The 18,254-nt window shown below is 45.5% G+C and overlaps 1 protein-coding gene across 1 annotated transcript in view; it reads right to left on the bottom strand.

Annotated features, from left to right (window-relative positions):
* LOC147458948 (Radical SAM superfamily protein) overlaps positions 1-16,192 on the bottom strand; it is a 69,256-nt gene extending 53,064 nt beyond the window's left edge. Inside the window, exon 1 of the mRNA XM_086510362.1 lies at positions 15,994-16,192. Within this exon, the coding sequence (XP_086366488.1) occupies positions 15,994-16,114 (121 nt within the window). The 5' untranslated portion in view covers positions 16,115-16,192. The remainder of the gene's footprint in view (positions 1-15,993) is intronic.
* Positions 16,193-18,254: the final 2,062 nt, after the last annotated feature.

Raw genomic sequence — 18,254 nt, 5'->3', positions numbered from 1 at the left:
TACTTTTTGTTGGTAGTCCCACCTTGACTTTATGCCTTAATTGAGTTCACTTCCTAGTATCCACCAACTTGCTAAGTGCGACGGGGGGACCTATATGATCTTGCTCTGAGCCTAGACATCCTCTTACCATACGAATTCCAGTGCCGACCACTTCCCGTCTGCGGATGAATCTACCGTTCACATTGGCCATACAATGTCCGACCGTTTGTTACTTCAAAAAGAGGGTCTCAAAATAAATAAAATAAACCCCATTGGAAAGAAACCAACAACCAAGGTTAGCAGTTGCCACATCTCTGTGACATGGTTAATAACTGCCACGTCCTCGTGACATACCCCCCTCTTGAAATCGCAAACGTCCTCGATTGCATACCATAAATACACGCCACTGATGATCTTGTGCTATCAACACTCTTTTATCATCGCATGTATCCGCAAGAAAGGTCGTAACATACATAGATACAAATGACTTAATGAGGCCTTCATACTTTTGCCATTTCTATCTATGGCACTGAATTCATATGTACATTCGATGTACTAGCTCTATCATTACCCCTCCTTTGCACACGTTGGGTTGGGGCATAAGTAGGGTGTAACCCAAAGGCTTCAAGGCAAAGCTGCAATACGTTTGGTGACTCTGACAGTTCATGCTCTTCCATCCACTTTGCATCCATAGGTGGATAGTTCTTGAACTTCACCAAGCAACGTCTTGCAACCTGTCCTTTAACTTTTCTGTCCTTATGTGCCAAAACTTGCTCAGGTACCAGGATCTCATCAAGTTCCTCAACTTCTGGCTGATCCTCAACTGGCATATCTTCTGGCACATCACCCACGAAGGGTCTTAGAAGACTCACGTGAAACGCATTATGAATCTTCCACGCATCAGGAAATTTCAGCCTGTAAGCCACATCGCTGATCTTGTCAAGCACTTGAAAAGGCCCATAGTAACGCATGCTGAGCTTAGGAAACAGCCGTTCCTTGCCCTTCATCTTCTTTAACCTTGCCTTTTCGAACCTTAAGAGAACCCAATCACCAGGTGATAGTAGCAATTCACGACGGTGACGATCAGCAGCATTTTTCTGTTTTGCCTGAGTCTTCTCCAAGGCAACTTTAATCTTCTTATACATCTCATCCATGTTCTCAACATATCGATCTGCCTCAAAGATCTTGTCCTTTGTGTGCAAAATGGGAGGAACCTTTTTGCCGCCTTCAACAATTTCAAAAGGTGCTTTGCCAGTAGACGAATGCACCGTATTATTGTACGCATACTCAAGCATAGGCAAATACTGTTCCCACTTGCCCTTATTATCTGACACATAGCATTTCAGCAGATCTAAGACAGTAGAATTGGCCTCTTCTGACTGTCCATCAGTTTGTGGATGAAACGAAGACGAGAACTTGAGCGTAGTACCCATGTTCTCAAACAATCCTCTCCAGAACAAACTGGTCATGCGAGGATCACGATCACTGATAATCGATTGTGGCATACCATGGTATTTAAACACATTGTACATGAACAAGCGTGCCATCTGATCAGATTTTATCTTCTTCCTGACAGGGATAAAATGGGCCTGCTTGCTGAACCTGAAGATAATGGTCCATATACCATCATTCCCTGTTGGCGTTCTTGGAAGATCAAAGATAAAGTCCATAGCAATGCTTTCCCATGGCTTATCCGGAATCGGCAGTGGTTGTAACAACCCTGGTGCCTTTTGCCTGTCAAACTTGACCTTTTGGCAAACTATGCATGCTCGCACAAAGGCATCCACATCTCTCCTCAAGGTAGGCCAATAGAAGAACGTCTCTACCGCTTTAACTGTTGCATCAATGCCACGATGCCCTGCATACGGTGGGACATGACTCTCTTCCATGACCTTATGTCGCAGTGGCCTCGTGACACAAAGTCTACCATGCATCATCATAAAACCGTCTCTGAGGAGGTAGTGCTCGTGATGTTGCCCCTCTTGTAACTGTTCAAAGATCCTTGCAAAATCTTCATCAGCAGTATACTGTTCCTTCATGTCATCTAACTCATGATGATAAGGAATTGACACAGCTGAAATTTGTGGCTTTCTTGATAACGCATCAGCCACAACATTCTTCTTGCCTTCCACATGCATAATCTGGAAGTGGAACATGGAAAGAATGTTCGCCCATCCCATATGCTTTTCGGATAACTTTGACTGTGTCAAGAAGTATCGCAAGGTCTGATGATCTGTTTGGACAACAAAATCAGCACCTAAGAGGTAGTGCTTCCAACTAGAAAGCGCATGAATCACGGCCAAGAGCTCTTTCTCATAGACTTGCATAGTCCTCTCTGGCCCTTGCAAAATTCGGCTTTCATAGGCTACTACCCGTCCATCTTGCATTAGCACTGCTCCGATGCTACTGCCACACGCGTCACACTGGACCACAAATGACTTCCTGAGATCTGGCAAAACAATAACTGGATCTGAAGTCAACTTTTCCTTTAAGAGACTAAAAGCTGAAATCTCTTTTTGGGTCCATCTGAAAGTGACCTCTTTCTTTTGCAATGCGTGAAGAGGCGATGCTATCTCTGCAAAATTTCTGATAAACCTTCTATAGTAGGAACACAATCCCAAGAAGCTTCTGACATCGTGCACAGTCTTCAAGTCTGGCCATGTCTTGATAGCTTCGACCTTTGCGGGATCCATTCTAACACCATCCTTTGAGAGACTGTGGCCCAGAAAGTGGATCTCTTCAAGGAAGAATTCACTTTTCTTAGGATTGACAAGTAACCTGTGACTGCGCAGCTCTTCGAACACAATGGTCAAGTGACGCCTATGCTCCTCTTCATTCTTCGAATACACAATCATGTCATCGAAGAATGTTCCAACAAACTGTTGATGCGAGCGGAAAATCCGGTCCATCATTCTGTTGAACGTGGCTGGAGCATTTGTTAGCCCAAACGGCATCACTAGAAACTCATAAAGACCAAATGTCGTTCTAAACGCAGTCTTGTGCACATCCTCTGGGCTTATACGAATCTGATGGTACCCACTCTTCAGGTCTATCCTGCTGAAAATTGCAGCACCCTCTAAACGATCGAGAATATCATCAATGCGAGGAATAGGAAACCTATTCTTGATGGTATTCTTATTCAACGCACGGTAATCAATACACATGCGCCATGAGCCATCCTTCTTCTGCACTAGGAGCACTGGGGAGCAAAAGGGTGAAGAACTAGGCTGAATCAGCCCCTTCTCTAATAACTCCTCAACCTGGCCCATAATCTCTTTCTGCTGCGCCGCACTAACCCTGTAGGGAGGTCTATTTGGTGGGCTACACCCTGGCACCAAATCTATCCGATGGTCCTCAGGTCTCTCTGGCGGTAATTGCGACGGTAATGAATCAGAAAAACAATCACTAAACTTTTGCAAAAATGCTGACCTTTCTTTATCTAACACAGATAAATTTGACTGATCCCTATCTGAGACATCACGTGCAAAAATCAAGTACACAGAAAGATGATTCTTTATTACAGAAGTGATAGCAGAAGCAGATACAATAGGGACTGACTCTCCTTTAAGCTTTACATCCAAGATGTGAGTTTTGCCCCTATGCTGTACAGTGATCTTTTTGTTGTAGGCATCCAAGACTCCATGCACTCGAAACATCCACGGGATCCCCAACAAGGCGTCACAACCTTCCAGCGGCATGATGTAAAACTCTTCAGTGTCCACATACGACTGAATATGCAGACGCAGTTTTCCAATGATGGGAGTAACACACTTTGAGTGGCCAGGACATGCCAACCCTGCCTCTGCGGTGTACCCCATCTCTTCAGCTTTGATGCCGAGCTTCATAGCTAACTCTGGTGAGATAAAGTTGGCTTTGGCACCTGGATCAAAGAAGATGAGTGCCGTCTGATCTCTAACTTTACCCCATGCCCTGCATAACTCACTGGCATCTGTGCTGGGCCTGTCACCCACCATGTCTGGCACTAAACCTGCCGTGGGTTTTGGCTTCTTGCCTTTCTGGTCTTCTTTATCCTCTGAGTCAGCTGGCCTTTTCCTTTGTGGACAATTGATAGAAAAGTGACCAGGCTGCTCGCATATAAAGCATTTGTTCTCAGCCATTAGGACCTTCTTTTCCTCGAGCGACTTGCGCACAAAAGGCTTCCTTTTCTGTTTCTTTGCCTACGCTCCAGAAGTCCCAGCTGAATCCTTGTCTTTGGTGGCCTGTTCAGACCCCTGTGACGCATCAGGAGCCGTCTTCACAAAGGGCTTCTTCGCTGAATTTTTCTTTTGCTGTCCTCCTTTATCACTGCTCGGAAATCCACTGTCCTCTCCTTTCAACAGGGCAAGACCAGTGTTCGCAACTTCCATAAGCTGAGTAAGGGTAGCCACTCTATTCTTTGTACAGTAATCGCGAAGCCCTTTAGGCAACCCACAACAATACTTCTCTATCTGCTCTGTCAGTGGCACAAATCTGTAGGAGGTCACTGAGAGTAATGCTTTACAAAACCTCCTATTGTACTCCAGCAAGCTCTTGCACGAAGCTGAAGTAAGCTGGTGCCAATCTGTCAGGACATCGGCTTCAAATTCATTTGATAGCCAAGCAGATGCAAACATTTGCTTGAAGTAAACCCAAGCGGCGGGTGCCTGTCCTTGCATTAACAATGTCGTCCACCATGTCAGCGCATTGTCCTTTAAGAAAGTGGCAGCTTTCCTAACCTTCGAGGCCTCTGTAAAATTCCCTCCCGCATAAGCTGTATCAAACTGCTGGAGGAAAGTGAGTGCCTTTGTCTTGTCCTCGAAACCACTGAAGGTACTGAACTTTACCGCTGCACCACCTTCTTTGTAAGCCTTCGGCTTCTCTAGTGCCCCCAAATTGTCATACGGAATGGTCTGCAACATGGGCACTGTACTAGGCATGATCGGCACGTGTTGGCCATTCACATTTTGCGTCAGAGGTGCGATATCTGGCTGCTGTCCAAAAAAACCAGCCATGCCAAAATGACCCTGTGGCACCCCAAACTGGCCCTGGTTGCCGTGGAAACCTTGCTGCATGCCGATAGTACCATACATGGGGTTTGGCATGATGCCTTGCATACCCCCAAACACTGTTCCTGGCATGTACGGCTGACTTCCAGACGCATAACCAGCCATACTTTGGAACACTGATCCACCCCCGAAATACCCAAAATGTACCGTGGGTGGTGGAAAAACTGAGTGCATAGCCTGGTATCCAGCTCCCTGTCCATTCAAGACAGCATGCTGGCTCTGAAAGGTGGCGGGCTGAGCTGGCATAACCTGTGGAATAGGCGTTCTAGCCACCTGTTCAAGCACGGGAGGAACTTGCTTTGGAGCCCCCGACTCCGCAACATGCGAGTGTTCCCTTTCCTCCTGCGCCTCATGAAGTACCTGGGCTTGAGCTTCAACAAGCTCCGTACGCGGCGTAGGTTGCCTATTTTGATGTTGCACTGGTGGCGCTTGCAAGAATTCCATAAACCTCGGATTCTGCACCAGCTGCGAAAAGACATTCACCGCGGCAACTAACTGAGTCTTAAACGCATCATCCTCGAGTTGCCCTGTCATAAAGCCCTGTACTACTGGAGGGACATTCACGTTGACAGGAGGTACAGACTGACGTGGCCGTGAGCTCTCGCCAATCTCAAAAACCATAGGAATCTCCTGCCTGTCCTTTGGAGAGGAACCCTCTTCCATAATTCCCTTCCCCTTGTCGGCCATAGTGTAATCCCCGTGTTCTTGCACTGTGTGTCTTTACCCTGAACAATCCAGGCTCACTCTTTGAGGAAAAAGTGATTGATATCCCGGCAATGGAACCATGTAACCGGCCCGTAGGGCGGTAGGCGTTGGCTTTCACCCGAAATTCTTTACTTTATACACACACACAGGTTCTCTTTGCAAAGTGCTCTGTGTGTGTGTATAAAGTAAAGAATTTCGGGTGAAAGCCAACGCCTACCGCCCTACGGGCCGGTTACAGAAAGGGGCGCCAATTTTGGGGGCTACAGGTTGTCAGCGTCTGCTTGGAGCATTGTAGCTTCCGAACCATTAAGTGTTAATTCCCGTCGCAGGTTTCCTTTGCACGTTCTCTCTATGTGTGTCTAAAGTAAAGAATTTCGGGTGAAAGCCAAAGCCTACCGCCCCATGGGCCGGTTTCAGCTAGATGCAGAGACAGGTATGTCTAGATTATCATAGGATGTGGAGCATACTGAGTATGGGCGACACTTGATAGACATGGGAGCTGCACATGGGTTGGCCATCTTGAATAGATTACAGAGATTTCCTACTGTGCGAGGTTTTACATGCTTTCCACACAGACATGGATGGAGCTAGCACAGTGGATTATGTCATGACACAGCCGAGCTTCATCTCTAGTATCCAAGATCACACAGTTGGACCCAGACATGTTGGTGTGGCAGTAGATCATGCCCTTGTGTCGATGACCATCTCTTTCCAGTTTAGTATAGCACACATGCCACGGGTAGCAGCCCCTACTCGCTACACCTTCACGCAAGAGACTGACTCGGTATACATAGACGCGATCTACAGACGCCTGTGCATTGAGGAGCCAGGGCAACCTCTGGAGGAGCTTACTTTTATACTGGCACAGGCATTACAAGATGCACTAACAGAGGCATATACACACACCCAACCTGGGCAGAGACGTCGCTCTAGGAGCATGCCACAAAACAGCTAGTATGATGAGGAATGCCGCGAGACCAGAGCCAAACTTCAGAGGGAGGTGCTTTTGGGAAACATCACTCATAGACAATCATAGATTGACTTCCGACACCTAGTGCGGCAGAAGAAGAGGGCATTTTTGGCTCGACTAGAGCAGGATCTATACCAGCTATTCTTGAGTCAGGACTCAGGTGAGGCATGGCGACTCTTTCGTGAGCACATCCCCTCATCTTGGTACACAGTTCCTGGACAATCTTCCCTTCCCGACCCCCCCCCCTCCAAGCGAACCATGCCCACATACATGTGCTTTTTTCACCACTGAGATGGTGAAGAAGACCATTGATAGGATGAGGACTGGGAGAGCATATGATCATGATGGCCTAGTGGCTGAGCACTTTATCATGTCAGGGGTCTGCTCGCACAGCTTCTAGCAATAATGTTCAACCGTGCCATGTGTGAGGGCCAGTCTAATACTTGGAGCTTGTCTACTATTGTACCTATCTTCAAGTCAGGAGACCCTATGAATCTTGGGAATTATCGCACTATCATGATTGGGCACAGATTGGAACGGTTGTACGCATCCATTCTTTAGCAGCAACTGAGTAGATGGGCAAAAAAGGAGGGTATCTGTGCAGCCAGGCAAGCAAGGTTCAGGAGAGGGTTTTCTACTCTTGACCGCATCCTGCTACTCAGAGCCATTATTGAGGAGGGTAGATCACATGGGAGACGGATCTATTGTAGCTTTGTGGACTTCCGCAAAGTAGTTGGCACAGGTGTCACAGCTAGATTGATGCGCAGACTACAGGAGATAGGAGTACCCACAGAGCTGATTTGGGGGATCATGGCATTATACAGGTCGGTGGTGGGACATGTACGCACTTCAGAGGGGCTATCTACATCAGTTCACTCCACTATTGGGGTGAAGCAGGGCTGCCCGCTCTCTCCTACTCTATTCGGTATGTATGTGGATGAGGTTTCTGACTATAATGAGAGATGGTGATAGAGGTGCACAGCTGGCACGGACATGGATTCCACTATTATTATATGTTGACGATATTGTGTTTATCTCCGACTCTCCGGAGGGGATGCAACGTCACTCGAATGCTTTGTATAGGTTTGCCCATGAAAGTGGTTTGTCTGTCAACCTTGGTAAAGGTTATGGTGTTTAATACCACCCCACAATGCATCAGGAGATCAGTATTGTCACCAGCATGTGACTACTATCTATTCTTTTTGTTGATTTCTTTCTTATTATTTATTTATTTTCACTTTTTGGAAACACCCCTCTGGAAATCTAATTGCCCTGCATTGCATAGCTAGTGTGAAACTGTTCAGAGGGAGTCCAGGCCTGAGGGCAAGAGAGCACTAAGGTTGGACAAGGACTATGGTTAGCCAAAGTGGGGTCATTGACTAGCCAAAGTGGAATCCTTTGCTACAGAGGCTACATTTCAGTTCTTGGTGTGGCTGCAGTGTACAAAGAGGGTCAAATGACCTAGAAAGATACAATGGCAGCATCTCCTAAAATTTAGGGAATTGCTATTTTGGACCTGAAAATGTGTTCGCGTCATTACCTCCGGAATGACAAGGGGAACATTTTATTACTCTGCCGCGAAGCCAACTGGGCAACCGGTGGGAGATTTTTAGGCGGCAACCCCGAAACGGGAAAATGCCGAGTTCTTCTTCTTCTTCTTCTTTTAATAGTTCTTCTAGCTCTTCTGACTCGAGCGAACAAGACAAAAAAGAGAAAAAGCGAAGCAAAAAGCAAAGCTTCGAAAGGGCAAGAAAAAGGCAAAGAAGCCTAAATTTCACCCAATTTCGGATAGTTCTACAGAGGACTCATCCTCAGATAGTTCGGACTCCGACGATCACATATTTTACGCAAAGAAGAAGCATTTTTATAAAGCCAACCAATATGACTTCCTCGAAGATAAAAGCAAGAAAGTAAGAGAATTCAAAGAAGGTGGATAGTCAATTAAGTTTGACTCTTTTTCTAGATTTCAAGATGCTCCGAGGGCTTTGGCCTTCATACAGCAGTTTGACATAGCTTTCTCTAGAGGGCATTACTTAGAGCACTCCAAGATTCGGAGGGCTACCTCTTTCTGCAAGGGAAATGCTCGAACATGGTGGTCCACCCTTCTAAAGGAAGCTCCGGTTAAATGGTTGAAATTTAAAAGACTTTTATTTCTTCTTGGCTGACTCGGGAGTACGAACGAGATTTACGAACTGCTTAGAATCGTCTTCGGATGACCAAGGGAGATTCTCTCGATGCGTATTGCGAGAGATTTTGGAGCTCTTTTCTGCCAGCTTCTTCATTTAAGAAGGTCTCGTTTAAGGAACAGATTGAGCGGTTTTGCTGCGGACTTCCTACAGAGATCCGAGATTACTACTTAGAACAAAAGTCAAAGGATATTCAAGGATTGATGGGTCATGCAAAACGGGGTTTTGCCGTACATTCAGACAATCTGACTTACCCCACTGAAGAGATCTTGACTCAGAGAACCCAACAGACTTCTAATAATGAAAGTAGAAAGAGAAGGAGTTCCCAAGAAAAGAAAGACAAGGATTCACGACCCCGGCTCACTCTTCGAGAGAGGGCCAACTACATCAAAGAGGGGAAGTGTTTCGAATGCGGGGAACATGGGACGTCTCCGCGAAGTGCCCTAAAAAGGCACAGCAAGAACGGAATGAAGACAGGCCAAAGAGTTCGAGAGCAGCTGAGGAACATGTACGAAAAGGCAAGATGAAAGCAGGACTAGTTCCAAATTGCATGGGTATTGACCCAAGCACGATTGATGAAAGTACAGAACTTTGCCGAGCTTGGGGCAAAGTGAAAGATCAGGAAGCCCTTATTTTCTTTGATAGAGGAGCCTAGGCCAACTTCATTTCACCTGAATTGGAGGCGCGGCTCGAGATTACACCCGATCGGATGGGACCACAAGCAAAGGCAGTTCTAGCAACACCCAGATGGGACGTAGCCATTACACCTATCATTGGCAAACTTTAGTTGCATTGTTAGGGGTATTTGGGGCACGAGGACTTTTACATAATGCCCTTGGAAGGTTGTGATGTCCTCCTTGGAGTCCCTTGGTACCATAAGAACAACGCCATGGTCGATTATAGGGCAAAGAAAGCGACATTGACTAATGAAAAGGGCCGAAAATTTGTACTTGATGTGAAATTGAAGCGCGAGTCTATATAGCCCTATTGTATCGGCTTCGGCCGTTTCGAAATTAATGAATCCAGTCTATTTGTTTACTCAATCTTTTTGAAAGAGTTAAATGATGAACACACGACAAATATGTCTAAACTTGATAAAGAACGCAGATTTTCTCCACACTCATGCCGATTGCTTTTCAGAGGGCCTGCCAGGCGAATTGCCACCAGCTCGTCTTGAGGATCATACTGTTGATCTGATACATGGAAGCACACCACCGAACCGGCCACCTTACGGTGTGAGCCGAGCCCAGAATGAAGAGATTATGAACCAAGTGAAAGACCTCTTGGAAAAGGGTCTTATCTAGCAGAGTATTTCACCTTACTGCTCTCCGGTGTTGTTGGTTTTAAAGAAAGACCAATCTTGGAGAATGTGCATTGACTATAGAGCTCTCAAAAAAATTATCATCAAGAACAGATTTCCGATTCCGAGGATCAATGATATTCTTGACCGACTACAGGGATCCTCTTGTTTTAGCATGATCGATCTGAAGAGCGGATATCATCAGATCCGGATCAAGCCGGGAGATGTCTACAAGATAGCTTTTTGGACGAGCTTCGGTTTATATGAATTTTTTGTGATGCCTTTTGGCCTTACCAATGCTCGAGTGACTTTTAACCGAATGATGGACAGGATTTTCAGAGAGTACAGATCTTTTGTTGGCAATTTCTTTGATGACATTATAGTCTTCTCCAAGGATGAGGCAGAACATAGACGACATCTGCTATACAGGTCATTCAGGCATTGCGAGATCACAAGTTGGTGATCAATGCCAAGAAGAGTGAATTTTTCTTATCAAAGATACACTTTCTGGGACACTCGTCTCCGCAGCAAGAGTGCAGATGGACCCGGCCAAGATTGAGACTATACGTGATTGGCCCGATTTGAAGAATGTCCATGAAGTTAGAAGCTTCTTGGGCTTATGTTCTTACTACCGGCGGTTCATTAGAAAGTTTGCAAAGGATGCTTCCCCTTTGCATATTTTGACCCAGAAAGGAGTCCCTTTCTCGTGGGGACCCACAGAGGTGACTGCCTTTCAGACTTTGAAAGAGAAATTGACTATAGGACCAGTTTTGACTTTGCCGGATTTGCAAAAGTCATTCGAAGTATATTGTGATGCTTGTGGTCGTAGTCTGGGTGCAGTCTTAATGCAAGAAGGCCATGTCATTGTCTATGAGAGCCGATTGTTTTCAAGGCCGGAATTGACAGCACAGATTTATGAGAAATTTATGCTACTTCTTGTCACAGAAGCAGCTATCGGAGAAGCAGATGCGGTGGGCTAACATCTTGTCACTGTTTCACTTCCAGATTGTCCATGTGCAAGGACAGAAGAACTTGGTGACAGATGCTTTGTCCCGGAAGCCGTTGGTCTTGGCTATTTCCGCAATTCATCATAGAAGCTTCGAGGACATGGTCGATCAGTATGCCACAGATCCAGATTTTTCAAATGTATTCAATCGAATACAGAATGGGGAGGTAGTAGCGGGGTATTCCATTCGGGATGGCTACTTGATGAAGAAAACGATGTTGTGCGTTACACAGCCGTTGAGGGAAAAGGTACTAACCGAATGCCACTGTCCAACATTTACGGGTCACCACGGCATTGATACCACCTTGAAAGGTGTGGAGCGATACTTCTTTTGGCCGAGACTCAAGAGGGACGTGGACGATTTTGTATGCAGTTGCTTGGTATGCCAGAAGGTCAAGTTTGACAGGCATAAAGCATAGGGATTGTTAAAACCTTTACCCATTCCCACCCGCCCCTGGGAAAGTATAGCTATGGATTTCATTTTTGATCTCCTGAAGACACAGAGTGGGCACGATGGTATCTGGATTGTTATTGACAGATTTAGCAAGCAGGCTCATTTCATTCCAGTGAAGAAAACAGTCAAGCCGGATCATTTAGCGAGATTGTTCATTGCCCAGATATTCAGATTACATGGCATGCCTAAGACAATAGTCTCTGACAGAGATCCACTATTCACGAGTTTGTTTTGGAAGGCTACTAGGGAGAACATTGGCACTCGGTTGTAGTTCTCATCATCTTTGCACCCGCAACAGACAGATGGGCAATCTGAGATTGCAAATTCAGTCGTACTGGATTTATTGAAGTCTTACATCTCTGATCAGAAGACCCAATGGGAAAATGTTTTGTCCTTGGTGGAATTTGCCTACAATAACACGATCCACTCTTCGACGGGGAAGGCACTATTTGAGATTATTAGAGGTGCTACGAAGGTTCCACCCTTCCTAAGCACGAAAGATAAGATTTTTGAAGCTGACCAGTACACGAGGGACTTGGACACTGCTTTTGCCAAGGTCCGGGAGGCTTTAGAGAAATCTCAGAAAAGACACAAGAAGGCAGCAGATCGACACCGTCGCGATTTGAAATTCAAGGAAGATGATTGGGTGCTCTTACGTTTTGAGAAGGCACGCTTGAGAAAGAAAAAGGGAAAGGAGCGCCTTTTTCCAAAGCTTAGCATGAGATACTATGTACCTTTTCAGATAAAAGAAAAGATAAATGATGTCTCCTTTAGACTGAGCTGCCCGATACTTGGAGAATTCACAATGCTTTTCATGTGAGTCTCTTTAAGCCTTTTAAAGGCGATGTGCCCGATGATGGGGAGCCAGATCAGCAACCCAAAGTGGAGGAAAGCGAGGAGATACTCGTTCCAGAACAGATACTGTCACATAAAGATAGAAAGATTAAAGGTAAAGTGATTAGGCGGTTCTTGGTTAAATTCAAGAACTATCCTGCAGTGGATGGAAGAGGAGTAACTAGCAGATACTCCTCAGATTGTGGAACTTTACCTTGAAGCATTCGGTTTAGCATAGTCTACTCAGATAGAACCCCAATTTTAGCATGGGTGAATCTAGTGCAGCGGGCTTGCACAAGAGGGGAGTCACTCCGCTCCTTTGTCAACAAATTGCACCGATTTTTGATATAGAGTCACCGATGTCCCTTTGGGTTTCAGGGATACTGCTGGGCTGACAGTATTCTGCTAAATAACTTTATGAATTGGAATTCCCGATAATGAATATGATACTGATTGATTTGTACTTGACTTATTTAAGTGCAGGAACTCATAGACGAAATGACTGCAGCATTTCGGTCTCGTAAATCTCTATAGACATAATTGCAATATGGATTAGTTAACTGGGCATCTGTGAGGTCCCGACTAGATCTAGATGCGATCGCTAAATACGTTGCCGATTAATCATGGTCTGAGATTTGGAATGATTTTGAATGTGATTTGTCATGTGATGTCAAGTGATGTCTTGAGATGTGACTCTCAATTGGTACATGTGCTAGATGTGTTGTTCCTAGTACGTCGGTACTACCAGTCAGTGTCTGCTAAGACAGTCTATGGTCTCTGTCTGTTTTGCAGGCGTAATCGAGGGCGATTACAATGCTTTCAAGAGGGGGGTATGTCACAAATGGGATGACGTGGCAGCAGACCCGGACACACACAGACTGGCCGGACATGACACGTGGCAGATTGTACGGAAAACCAGCCGTAAAATCCGCTGACAGGCTGACGTGGCAGGCTGTACGGACTGCCGTACGAAATCTCCGCAAATCGCGCCGCAAAAAGTGGGCTGTACGGATTTGCGCTGGCTGAAAATTTACTGGCAGCTTTTGGGGCTTGAATGCTTTAATTTTTAAAATCTTTTGGACCCAATGCTTTTGAGTAAGAAGCTTTTGAGTTAATGCTTTTGGGGCTCTGCTTTTCGGCATCCCTGGTATCAATAAATAAGTGGGTAGGGCCTCACTTCTCGGAGCATCTGGACGCAAAGTCTGAGAATGAGCACCTACCCACTCTCTTGTACTTTGAACACAGATTAATACAAAAAGAAATACCGAAAGGGGTGCAATATCTCTAGGTACGGAACTACGCTGGGTCGTGTCGACTCAATTGTGAAATTGTGACTGTTTTGAAGTGAATCTCTGCAGTGGCGCGGTAGAATCTTGACTTGGGGTGTCCAAGTTTGTTACACCTCTGGTCTCTATGATCTCTCGGCTTATTAGAGCCAAGGCTTGAATTCAATACCACATGACATTATTCCGGCAGAGCTAGCTGCCTCCCCACTAGTGGTTGAGGCGCTCATCAGATCAGTCTCCTTTATACACCGCTTGTGGGACCTCTCCAGATATAGATATGCCCCCCTAGCACTTGAGTCCTCAATTAGCTATGCAGGGAGATACAGCATGCTAGTATGGAGAGATGACATCATGGTTTCACGGACATGGGTTCAGCATGGACAGATTGCCCCCTTTTCAATACTCATTGGATGCATCCTCTCTAACTCTTACACAGTCCGAGATCACCATGCTCATCCGCCAGAACTTGACTCAGCTAGATACCAAGAGGACTTGGATACAACCGGCACAAGAACTAGGGACGAAGATTCTATAGAGAGCATCTTCTTCCGCTTACTGAGGATGGTTTTGTGACGAGGCCCAGATACATGGACACCCACTTATCTCATGGGATACGATGCGCTATTGGCCAGATATGCACATCTTCACACCATCTTCGGGTCGAGATTGGTAGATATAGCGGAGTACCAGCAGAGGCCACGACATGTCCCCTATGTCACATGGAGCCAGAGACAGAGTTGCACTACACATGCCACTAACCAGTTTACTATGAGATACGAGGCCGCTTTCATTGCCTATTCAAAGAGGGCTTTGGACCACTCGCTAGAGTCATGGGGTATGAGGATCAAATATCGAGAGTCATGGGGTATGAGGATCAGAGATGTCTGGAACTGTTTTTGCTTGAGCTGCGCAGACGCAGAGAGAGCCTAATGAGAGGAGAGGCTAGCCAGTCTCAGAGACGGACCACAAACTTCTTTAGAGCAGACACTGGGCAGCCGGAGGAGCAGCTACCACAACAGAGCTCACATTCTCCTTACACCAGAGGCACGCTGATCGATCGAGCAACCGAGCTAGGGAGATCCAAACGCCCACGACTGCAGAGGACTACACAGCATCGACAGAGGCTGAATCAGAAATAAAGGAGGAGCCCCATCAGCCTTCAAAGAAGGCCACTGTCTCTCTCTCTCTCAAAAGCAGGCAAAATTAGTGAGGAGATCAAAGTAATGAGACAGACCACATCACTTGAAGGCACCTCAATGTGGAGTTCCAACGAATTGACGCCAGTCCAACTAAAGAATAGAGCGAAAGAATTAGCGAAGGTCTAAGAAGCAAGGAAGGAACAGAAAGCAAGCAGTCTATAGAGGAGGAAAGGCAAATATTAGAGAATTTAAGAACCCACCACCGAGCCCCAAAACACATACACCTCCTTCTCACCACCCACTATATACACACGGTGATTTCATTGTAAAAGTTTTCTCTTACGAGTCATGAATCATAAGACCTTTTTGGATTTTAGCTTTCCACTTTTTCGTTTTATGTGCCTCAATTCGTTCGCCATACAAAGAAGCCATGCATCTTGGCTTTACAGTGAATCTCAAACACACAATCCAGCTTAAGGAAAAACTCAAGGAGGACTTTTGATAAGCATTAAGAGACGCTTCATACGTCAGTCTCACTGCATGTAATTTGCTACCCGCACACTCCTATTCGAGTACTGCAAGCTGAATGACAGCCAAAAATGAATACAAGGTGGGAGACACCAAATCATAGATAGTTATTGTCCAAGCACCTACTTACATGTAAAACATGGGTCCAACAACTTTGCCTACAATATGCCACATTCATTTGTATGTATACTCTGGTAGCTCATGGCATTTGCTTGAGAAATAGTTCTTGCTGATTGACACAAAGGATGATCTTTTTTATTCCAGTTAAGAACGATATTGTGAGGCAAGCCTCAGGGTGCTGTCCACCTCTTTGCCTGACAGATTACATCATTGCTCTGCTGTCATCCACACTACGAAGAAATTTTTGAAGTTGCACAAAATGGAATTTCTCCACACATGTTAACTGGTTGGAACACCTTACATGCAGGTCCAGAGCATATATTGATCACGACACTACTTTCTACTCTCATTGGACTCAACGAGGAGGCTGCAGTTGGGCCCAATTCTTAAGGCTCTCTCTCTCTCTCTCTCTCTCTCTCTCTCTCTCTCTGGGTGACTTACCAATCGCAAGGTGAAGATGGCAGCGGATTACAAACGAAGACGAAGGAATCGTTCGAAGGCGTGTCGCAGCGCGAACCCAAATGGCTGCAGCTGCGGGTCTGAATGCTAGTGCCGCGGCCATTCCTACAATCACGTAAAGTTGTGGTTCTGTGGGGTTTTTTTCTAGCACGAGCTTGCGCGACCAGCCTTGGTCTCTTATTAAGGGTCGCCACTTAAGACTCAACAAGGTGAAAGTCCAGTATGGCCTGCATAATGCTATTAAGAGGAATTTAATATTGAGGCCTGCTAAGTGAATGGGAGGATGAGATTTATGGCGAGTAAGTTTTAATGATTGCGTGAAATCACATGGAACATTTTTTGTGTTTTAATATAAAATTATATTATTCATTATATATACATAATCACAAATGGTTTACCAAAATTGTTACCATATACATGTGGTAGTGATGTGTGTGAACACACTAGGATCGTTGGGGCCTTTTTTCTCTCGTTAGGAGATTTTTTCCCCTAAGCATTGTATATACGCCCATCACTCTAGGGCTATCTATCTTTCCATTACATACTAAGTAACACACTCTGTTGTGTGCCATGAGCTTCCTTCGTCTTCTCCAAGTTGTGTGTGTTTCTCTGCAACCCTAATTCCAACAATTGGTATCAGAGCAGGTTGCATCCTCCCGGGCTTAGTCGCCAACTGCTCCAGCACACGCCTACTCACTTTCTCCGATTTCAGTGAGCTTTGGCAAGCATTCGCATTCAGTGAGCTTTGGCAAGCTCAGATTTTTTATTCGGACTCATTTCGGCCTCCGTTTCCACTACAGGCAGTACTGCACAAGCTATTTTGTCATTTTGTGCAAAATTTTTGTCAGTGTCGTTTTTTGCGTAATAGGTGCCTCATAGTATTCTACAGTTTGTGCTACATAGCACGTGTTGTTCCCGCTCTGTTTCTCCTATTTTCAAGCAGTTTTCAAATCAGGTGCAGCATTTACCATGGCTGACAACAACACAAATGTGTTCAAGATGTTTGCTGTTGAGGACAGGTTGGATGGGGACAACTACCCTATGTGGGCTTATATGATGCAACATGTGCTTGTGTCAAAGGGCGTCTGGAACATTGTGCAGGGCACTGATGTACGTCCTGGTTCTGAGGATGTAGGCGATGTTGAGGATGTTGCAGGTCTTGCTGCAAGGATTGCTGCTATTAGAGTTGTTTTGCCTACGGCAAAACAAGCTCGTTGGGATGTAAAGGATGCGCAGGCTCATGCATTGATTGCGTTGTCTGTGAAGCGTACCATTGTTCCTCACATTCGTTCAGCAAAATCTGCAAAACATGCTTGGGATATTCTAGCAGGTCTTTATGCAAGCCACAATGAGGCTAAAATTGCCTTGCTACGTAAAGAGCTGGAGTCGAAGATTATGCATGAGGAAGATGATATGGACACTTTTCTTGCTGGTGTCAAGGATATCAATGAGCAACTCATTTCTGCAGGTGAAGTCATTTCAGACAGTTCCCTTGTGCAGTTCTTGATGCCTTACCAGATTCTTACCAAACTTTTGCTAGTACTTGAAGACTTATGACCCAAGGAAATCCAGAAGTTGTTAAGTTTGATGCATTATGCACATTGTTGTTGCAAGAGTCACTTTTCAGAAAAAACAGGACTAGACAGCGTGCAGTTGAACAGGCTTTTATTGCTTCTCAGAGAAAGGGTGGTAACAACAATGCAGCCACTTCTTATGGTTCTGCTACGAGTGGCAAAACTTCTGTTCCTAATGCTTCTGCTGGCAGCAATTCATGTGGAAATTCTGGTGATAAGGGCAAAAAGAAAATGTGTTGCCATTATTGTAAAGCTAATGATCACTTGATCAAGTCGTGTCCTAAGTTGAAGGCCAAAGAGGCTAAGAAGAAAGAGGGTGGTTCCACTGCAAATGCTGGTTCCACTACAAATGCACCCATTGTTGAGTCTTCTGTGGAAGGAGACTGTGTTGCTGATGTTGATGCAGAATGGGCTTTTAGCGCAGAGTGCACTTACAATCCTGCTATCCATGATGCATGCTTGTCAGTTGCTACAGATTCACATGTGTGGTATTTCGATAGTGGTGCTACAAAGCACATTACCTCACATCGTGAATTTTTTACCTCTCTCGAGTTTGTCCCTCGTGAGAATTCAGTCACTTGTGCCAACAATGCCTCTTATCTGGTTCAGGCAGTTAGAAAGATTGTGCTTACTGCTGCAAATGGCAGTTCCTTCACACTTGTTGATGCA

Source organism: Adiantum capillus-veneris, chromosome 4 (assembly GCF_014529385.1).
Source record: "Adiantum capillus-veneris isolate H3 chromosome 4, ASM1452938v2, whole genome shotgun sequence".
In the NCBI taxonomy this organism is placed as follows: Eukaryota; Viridiplantae; Streptophyta; class Polypodiopsida; order Polypodiales; family Pteridaceae; genus Adiantum; species Adiantum capillus-veneris.
The sequence above is the reverse complement of the archived record's forward strand: the minus strand, read 5'-3'. Positions and strand labels throughout refer to the sequence as shown.